The sequence below is a fragment of the Toxotes jaculatrix genome, chromosome 1, assembly GCF_017976425.1.
Source record: "Toxotes jaculatrix isolate fToxJac2 chromosome 1, fToxJac2.pri, whole genome shotgun sequence".
Taxonomy (NCBI): Eukaryota; Metazoa; Chordata; class Actinopteri; family Toxotidae; genus Toxotes; species Toxotes jaculatrix.
This window is the reverse complement of record NC_054394.1, coordinates 13054715-13063093: the sequence shown is the minus strand read 5'-3', so window position 1 is coordinate 13063093 and position 8379 is coordinate 13054715. Positions and strand designations below refer to the sequence as shown.

At 34.8% G+C, this 8379-nt stretch overlaps 1 protein-coding gene across 2 annotated transcripts; it reads left to right on the top strand.

Moving 5' to 3' along the window:
* The first annotated feature begins 4374 nt into the window (after positions 1 to 4374).
* si:ch1073-291c23.2 (uncharacterized protein LOC799862 homolog) lies at positions 4375 to 7855 on the top strand. Of its 2 annotated transcripts, XM_041044372.1 has the most exons (7): positions 4375 to 4516; positions 5463 to 5585; positions 5756 to 5872; positions 6162 to 6218; positions 6470 to 6634; positions 7349 to 7462; positions 7640 to 7855. In XM_041044372.1, exons 2-7 carry the CDS (start codon positions 5463 to 5465, stop codon positions 7685 to 7687), a joined length of 624 nt encoding a protein of 207 aa, XP_040900306.1. In that variant the 5' UTR covers positions 4375 to 4516; the 3' UTR covers positions 7688 to 7855. The 2 variants fall into 2 exon arrangements, with proteins under 2 accessions (XP_040900306.1, XP_040900315.1); XM_041044381.1 differs by lacking the exon at positions 4375 to 4516 and having other exon boundaries at positions 5444 to 5585.
* Positions 7856 to 8379: the final 524 nt, after the last annotated feature.

Below are 8379 nucleotides of genomic sequence, written 5' to 3'. Positions count from 1 at the left end.
TGACATTTTGAGGTCTTACAAAAATGTGACTTTTTTGGCATTTTTTTACGCCTTATGGCTGTATGATGTTTTTTATGACATTTTGAGGTCTTCCAAAAATGTGACTTTTTTGGGCATGTTTTGACGCCTTACCCCTGTATGACGTTTTTTATGACATTTTGAGGTCTTAAAAAAATTTGACTTTTTTTGGCATTTTTTGACGCCTTACTATAGTATGACCTTTTTTATGACATTTTGAGGTCTTCCAAAAATGTGACTTTTTTGGCATTTTTTTACGCCTTACCCCTGTATGATGTTTTTTATGACATTTTGAGGTCTTCCAAAAATGTGACTTTTTTTGGCATTTTTTGACGCCTTACTATAGTATGACATTTTTTTTGACATTTTGATGTGAAAAAAAAAATTGACTTTTTTTGGCATTTTTTGACGCCTTACGGCCGTGTGACGTTTTTTATGACATTTTGAGGTGAAAAAAAATGTTGACTTTTTTTGGCATTTTTTGACGCCTTACTATACTATGACGTTTTTTATGACATTTTGAGGTCAAAAAATTTTTTGACTTTTTTTGGCCGATTTTGACGCTTTACTATACTATGACGTTTTTTATGACATTTTAATGTCTTAAAAAAATTTGACTTTTTTTTTAGCATTTTTTGACGCCTTACGGCCATATGACCTTTTTTATGACATTTTGAGGTCTTAAAAAAATTTGATTTTTTTTGGCATTTTTTGACGCCTTACTATAGTATTGCGTTTTTTATGACATTTTGAGGTCTTACAAAAATTTGACTTTTTTTGGCATTTTTTGATGCCTTACAGCCGTATGACGTTTTTTATGACATTTTGAGGTCAAAAAAAATTTTGACTTTTTTTGGCCGATTTTGATGCCTTACTATACTATGACGTTTTTTATGACATTTTGAGGTCAAAAAAAATTTTGACTTTTTTTGGCCGATTTTGATGCCTTACTATACTATGACGTTTTTTGTGACATTTTGAGGTCAAAAAAATTTTCTTACTTTTTTTGGCCGAAAAAAACGGTTTGTTATACTCTGACGTTTTTTATGACATTTTAAGGTCAAAAAAATTTTTTACTTTTTTTGGCCGATTTTTACGCCTTACTATACTATGACGTTTTTTATGACATTTTGAGGTCTTAAAAAAATTTGACTTTTTTTTGGCATTTTTTGACGCCTTACGGCCATATGACCTTTTTTATGACATTTTGAGGTCTTAAAAAATTTGACTTTTTTTGGCATTTTTTGACGCCTTACTATACTATGACGTTTTTTATGACATTTTGAGGTCAAAAAAAATTGTGACTTTTTTTGGCCGAAAAAAACACCTTACTATACTATGACGTTTTTTGTGACATTTTGAGGTCAAAAAATTTTTTGAATTTTTTTGGCCGAAAAAAAACGACTTAATATACTCTGACGTTTTTTTATGACTTTTTGAGGTAAAAAAAATTGTGACTTTTTTTGGCCAATTTTGACGCCTTACTATACTATGACGTTTTTTTTTTGACATTTTGAGGTCAAAAAAAACTTGACTTTTTTGGGCATTTTTTGACGCCTTACTATACTATGACTTTTTTATGACATTTTGAGGTCAAAAAAATTTTTGACTTTTTTTGGCCGAAAAAAACGTTTTAATATACTCTGACGTTTTTTTATGACATTTTGAGGTAAAAAAAATTGTGACTTTTTTGGCCAATTTTGACGCCTTACTATACTATGACGTTTTTTTTGACATTTTGAGGTAAAAAAAAATTTGACTTTTTTGGGCATTTTTTGGCGCCTTACTATACTATGACGTTTTTTATGACATTTTGAGGTCAAAAAAAATTTTGACTTTTTTTGGCCGAAAAAAACGCCTTACTATACTATGACGTTTTTTGTGACATTTTGAGGTCAAAAAAAAATGTGACTTTTTTTGGCCGAAAAAAACGCCTTACAATACTCTGACGTTTTTTTATGACATTTTGAGGTAAAAAAAAACTGTGACTTTTTTTGGCCGATTTTGACGCCTTACTATACTATGACGTTTTTTATGACATTTTGAGGTCAAAAAAAATGTTGACTTTTTTTGGCCGAAAAAAACACCTTACTATACTATGACGTTTTTTATGACATTTTGAGGTCTTAAAAAAATTTGACTTTTTTTGGCATTTTTTGACGCCTTACGGCCACATGACCTTTTTTATGACATTTTGAGGTCTTAAAAAAATTTGACTTTTATTGGCATTTTTTGACGCCTTACTATAGTATGACCTTTTTTATGACATTTTGAGGTCTTACAAATATTTGACTTTTTTTGGCATTTTTTGACGCCTTACTATAGTATGACGTTTTTTATGACATTTTGAGGTCTTACAAAAATTTGACTTTTTATTGGCATTTTTTGACGCCTTACTATACTATGACGTTTTTTGTGACATTTTGAGGTCTTAAAAAAATTTGACTTTTTTTGGCATTTTTTGACGCCTTACTATAGTACGACGTTTTTTATGACATTTTGAGGTCTTAAAAAAATTTGACTTTTTATTGGCATTTTTTGACGCCTTACTATACTATGACGTTTTTTGTGACATTTTGAGGTCTTAAAAAAATTTGACTTTTTTTGGCATTTTTTGACGCCTTACTATAGTACGACGTTTTTTATGACATTTTGAGGTCTTAAAAAAATTTGACTTTTTTTGGCTTTTTTGGCATTTTTTGACGCCTTACTATAGTATGACGTTTTTTATGACATTTTGAGGTCTCACAAAAATTTGACTTTTTTTGGCATTTTTTGACGCCTTACTATAGTATGACCTTTTTTATGACATTTTGAGGTCTCACAAAAATTTGACTTTTTTTTGCATTTTTTGATGCCTTACTATAGTATGACGTTTTTTATGACATTTTGAGGTCTTACAAAAAATTGACTTTTTTGGCATTTTTTGACGCCTTACTATAGTATGACGTTTTTTATGACATTTTGAGGTCTTACAAAAATTTGACTTTTTTTGGCATTTTTTGACACCTTACGGCCGTATGACGTTTTTTGTGACATTTTGAGATCTTACAAAAATTTGACTTTTTTTCTGTCACTTTATGACGCCTTGTGGCCGTATGACGTTTTTTATGACATTTTGAGGTCTTACTAAAATATGACTTTTTTTGGCATATTTTGACACCTTACGGCCGTATGACATTTTTTGTGACGTTCTGAGGTCTTACTAAAATAAACAGCCCGCCCCTGATCAATAGATCCCAAAAACACAAAAAAGTAACAGCGTGTAAATTACATGTTTTTTTAGGCTTTAATGTTGGCTATTTTAACATGGGGGTCAATGGAGAATTGCTTACTTCTGGAGCCAGTCCCCAGCGGCAGCCGAGGAACTGCAGCTTTTTGAATGCGGAAGTGATCCTCACCTCTGAAACCTACAACTCCACCCTTGGTTGTTACATGTCCTGTAATAAAGTTCTGATCAAGGCAAGGCAACTCCTTGCTTTGCCTTGATCAGAACATGATGGAAGAAAGGAAACATTTAATCTCTCGCAGCTGTTTCATATTTTAAAAAGTCATCTTTTTAATTAAGCCCACCCCCCTTTCCTTCTGTTTCTGCTGTCTCCCTTCGCCACCTTATCCTTCCCGTACACTTTTTGTTTCCCTGCATTTTTTGTTATAAATCTCAATTCTGTTTCATGAATGAGGAAACACAAAAGCACACATTGTGTCCGCTTTGGAAAAACAGGAAATGTGGTCTCTCTTTACTTTCATCTCCCTCATAGACTTCTTCTTCACATTCCTTCTACTTCTCTATTTCAGCCCTGCCCCCTTTGTAACCCCATGTGCAATGGGCTACTCCACACCACACACATACACACACACACGCACCCCTCCCCTGTGTTTTTGCTGGAATGAAGGAAGGCTTGACTCTCTTTTAGGAGTCGACCATTTTGCACTATTAAAACAAGAATCGAGCATGTTGTTAATTCTTTGTTGTCCTCATTCAGTAAGATAGGTTTGCAGACAGCTTCAGTGAGCTGCTAATAAACAATATGATCTAGTAGTTTCTAGTTTATGATATTTTGTCCAGCTGTTTATTTATTTATTTATTTAGGTTTGTTTTTTTTTTTTACAAATGAGGGTAGGCTTAATTTCAGAAACACGTCTCTGTAGAGTGCAGAGTAGTTCAAGAGCACCACAAACTATATCCTCCAAAATGATGGTTCATTAGAGTCAATTCACCTCCTCCCATTCTGCTAGAAGTAGTTCCAAACAAAACCTAAGTGCATTTTTTTACAAGGTTACCATTCCTTCTTCATTTCTCTCCATGACCAGTAAAGGAAATTCATCTACAAATAATAATGATCAGTGATTCAAATGACCGCTCGTAACCAGCTCAAAATAAACCCGGTCGTTCACAAACCGCCCCTCGGTGTTACGCTGCTCCAGATGTGGACGTGACGCGAGTCATTACATGAGCTAAGGCTGCACTACAGTACCGACCGCACAGCTGCACAAGGTCTGGCTGCTTATTTATTTATTTATTTATTTATTATTTAAATTTTTTCTAACATCTTTGTTTTGGGATGTGACACTTAAAGAATAATCTTGTCCACTTTACACTGCTCTTTGATTCGTAGACAGAAATTCCTAATGTTTGGCTTAACACTAAAACTTCAGCTTAATGCCGATTGGCGGAAAAAAATGATTTTGATTTTGAGAGAAACGTTTGGCACTTACTCAGCACACGATTATCAGTTTTGCAAGATGTCAGCATCAGGATTAGATGGCGATAAAGCGTATCTGACATGCAGAGGCTTCTTCTAAACCTGTTTCCTAACTGGCCTGTAGCGTAACTTCTCCGTGGGTTTTCACATTAAGAGTCTTTTCTCAAGCTCAAACTGTGTACAAGTGGTATTTTGTCCATGTTCTAATATAAATGCGTATCCACTGCTGTACTAGATAGTTACATTTTAACACCATGTTTTAAACGTTGAAAATAACGGATATATTTAAACGACATCATATCCCATGAGCTACAGCCATTGAGATCCAGTCAGAGCTTCATGGGAGCTGTAGTTGTTGAACGCTTTTTAAATTGAGAACATGTGAGTAGCCTACTCTTCTGATGTTGACATTGTCGAGTAAAACGTATCACACAGAAAAAAATATCCTGATGCCATAGTGTATACTGTAAAACTTTTAGCACAAAAATTGTGCTAAAAGTTTCACAGTCACAGCTGAGATACAACCAAATTAAATCACTGTACAGATTTTTGTTGCCAAAGAGGAAGTACATCTGCATGAAGGAGCGGGCACAGTGTTGTTTAATATGTATACATATGTACAGTCATGTTGTCCCATTAAGAAGCAGACAGCTAATACTAAGACATCAAACTATATACTATAATACGCGTCATAGTCCATGTTAATGTTTTCAGTTTGTGTGTGTGTTTGTCTATAAGATGTCTGCTGAGCTGTACACTGCGAGTGGGTCAGGTGGGAATGATGCAAGTCCTCAAAGCACCACAGTGGGCGGCAGCAAACCTTTGCACCGCTTCATGAAAGGGCAGCCCAAGATTATTGGCGTGAGACACACACACACACACACGCTCAAATTATTATTTATTTGATCACGATGTTCCACAATAACTTCCTAGTTCACGAATTTGAGAATAATTTAAATCCACAACTAAAAAAAATCTGAATAAAGAAGAAATGAAGAGGTCACGTTAGATTGTTTTTGATTTTCTCTCAGGTCATTACTCTGGTCTTGGGTATGTCCTTCTTTATCATGTCCATCGCAGTCTCAGGAGAAACCCCTGGTCATCAATTATGGACAGCCATCCCACCTGGCTTCCTGCTGGGAACACTGGTTGGTAGCTCGACAAGAGGACCATTAATCAGTAGCGTGTGGAGTCTGAATTTTACTCAGCTATTTATCCTATAAACAGTCAATTTATTAACCACCACACCACCACAAATACTTCAAATTTGTGCAGGATTTGATTGAGGGCTGACAATAATTTTAAGTCACTTCAGTAGTTAAGCATCAACAACAGTCCTGTTTACAAAATGCAATCTAATGCATTATCGTGGTATCCCAAAACAAAGGGATGGATAATAAAACAGCTTTTCTCCTCTTCCTCCTCCTCCTCTCACAGTTCATCATATGTGGGATTCTGTATATTCTGACAGAGCACAACCCGACCAAGAAAACAGTAAGAGCTATTTTAATATTTCCGAAGCAATACCGGCAAGTTTTCTAAGAAGAATCAAGAGAGCAAAGCAGCTAAAACAGCTGATTAGAAAATACCACTCTTTATTAAGGTGAAAATCAATCCCTTTATTTCTATTGACCAATTCAGTATAATTTAGTTAAGTGAATTGTTTGCAGGGCTGCATGAACTGTTACCAACATGTGTTTCTGTATGTTTGTGCCTCATCTCTCTCTGGTTCTGTCGATACGTAGGTCACCTTATCGCTGGCTCTCACTATCGTGGCGATACTGGGGGCGTTCTGGACTATCTTGCACATCCTGCCCGATATAATACATGCCCACAACTACAGGAACTATGATTATTTTGAAGACCATAATACAGAAACTGAGGAAGCAAAATGGTCATCAATCTTTGAGGTGATTATTATTTTAATTATTAGGTTGTATTTGGGGTTTTTTTTTGTGGTGGTTCCCATTCTAATCTTTACTGCAAATCTAAGGTTTTGAGATATGGTGTAGAACAATCTAGATAAATGAAAAACAGTTTGTGTCACAGCTTGATATAAAATGGTATATTGTATGATAAATGGTATGATAAATTGGTATGAAATGAAAACTTCAGCTTCAAATGGTCAGCTTTCGGGATTTGTGATACTTGAGGACTGACACAGTTTACATAGCGTATTACACGTTTAATTTATTTTTGGGTCATAGCACTTGTCCAGCATATAAAAGTGTGAACTGGTATTCACACATACTCCAATAAACACATTTAATATTTCTTACACTGTTTTCTATACTTAATAGAATGTGTCCTACTTGAAGATAAAATGTGACAGTAGGGAAAAATCTTTGTGCTTTGTACTTTAGAGAAAACATTTAAATAAAAATTGCTTGAATTGAATTAAAAAAATGAACTAAGAAGCTGACTGGGAAAACCAAAACAATTCACCATAACTTTAAAATAGTGATTAAATGTTTGGATTATTTCACAATGTCATTGTGACAGTGTAAAATCAATTCTCCTAAAAGTTGATTGATACACAAAATTTCATGAAAGTCAGTTATATTTTATTAAATGTTTTTGTCATACAGTGTATCTGAGATATGTATATATGTGTGTTTGTCCAGGCCATGGGAGTGGCTATAGAAGGGATCTTTCTATTCTACAGTTTTGCTGGTGCAATTATTTTCATTGTAATGTCAGCACTTGCTGGGGCTGCCCTGCGTTCCACAAAGAGCCAGGTAAAAACGACCTAAAATTTAAAAAAATCCTTTGCACACTCATTACAGAAGGATGTGCATGTCCCACTTGCTAAGAGACCACAATATTCTCACAATATTTGAAAAACTTAAAGTTGCAGCATGACTTAGAACCAGTTAAGTCAAGCGTTAGAGTGCTCTTCTTTCTCTTCTCTTTAGGCCATTGTAGTGATGACTACTGCGCCAACTGAAACTCCAGTTGAATGACGAGCACAAGACAAAGGTCTGAAGTGTGGACAAACTGAGCAGAGAGAAGAAATATGAAGCATACTGAAAAGTATTTCTCATGTTACCTGACTCCTAATTATTAACCAGTTCTCATTAGCATGTTGTGATCATTGTATAAAATACAATACAGATTATATATGTGTATGACGTGTTGCCTTGTGGTATTTCTGTGATATATGACTATAAATCCTTCTTTTGAACGTTTGCCACCACAATCAACAGGATGATGGCATCGACTGCTTACCGTGTTGCCTGGCGCTGACTGACCTATTTCCACATTATGTTTGCTTTACTGCACCACAGGACAAAGGTCTGGGTGAAGCCAATGTCCTTCTGAGATAATTCAACAAAACTTGTGTAGAAAAGTAATCCGTCAAGGGCAGGCTTAAACTGGGATAAGGGTGTTTGCTACAGAGATAGGTACCAAATTTTAATACGGCAACATCTGTCTATAATTATTTTGTAAAGCTTGTTTCTAATGGCTTTATAACTGTTTATAGGTCATTTACTAATGCTTGATAGATCAGTAGTAAGCCATCAATGAGGCAACTTTCTCTCTGGCTAGTGTTAATGCTTAAGTCTTGCACAGCATAACAGAATTCACAATGAACAACGTATTAACATAACTGCAGGTGTTCAATGTATGTTATAAATTATTAACCATTAATGAC

Excerpts from the sequence above, each read along its gene's own strand:
- si:ch1073-291c23.2 (XM_041044372.1), top strand. The coding sequence starts at position 5,463 with ATGTCTGCTGAGCTGTACACTGCGAGTGGGTCAGGTGGGAATGATGCA. Across the intron at positions 5,586-5,755 it reads GGCAGCCCAAGATTATTGGC|GTCATTACTCTGGTCTTGGG; the intron begins GTGAGACACACA and ends ATTTTCTCTCAG. Across the intron at positions 5,873-6,161 it reads GCTTCCTGCTGGGAACACTG|TTCATCATATGTGGGATTCT; the intron begins GTTGGTAGCTCG and ends CTCCTCTCACAG.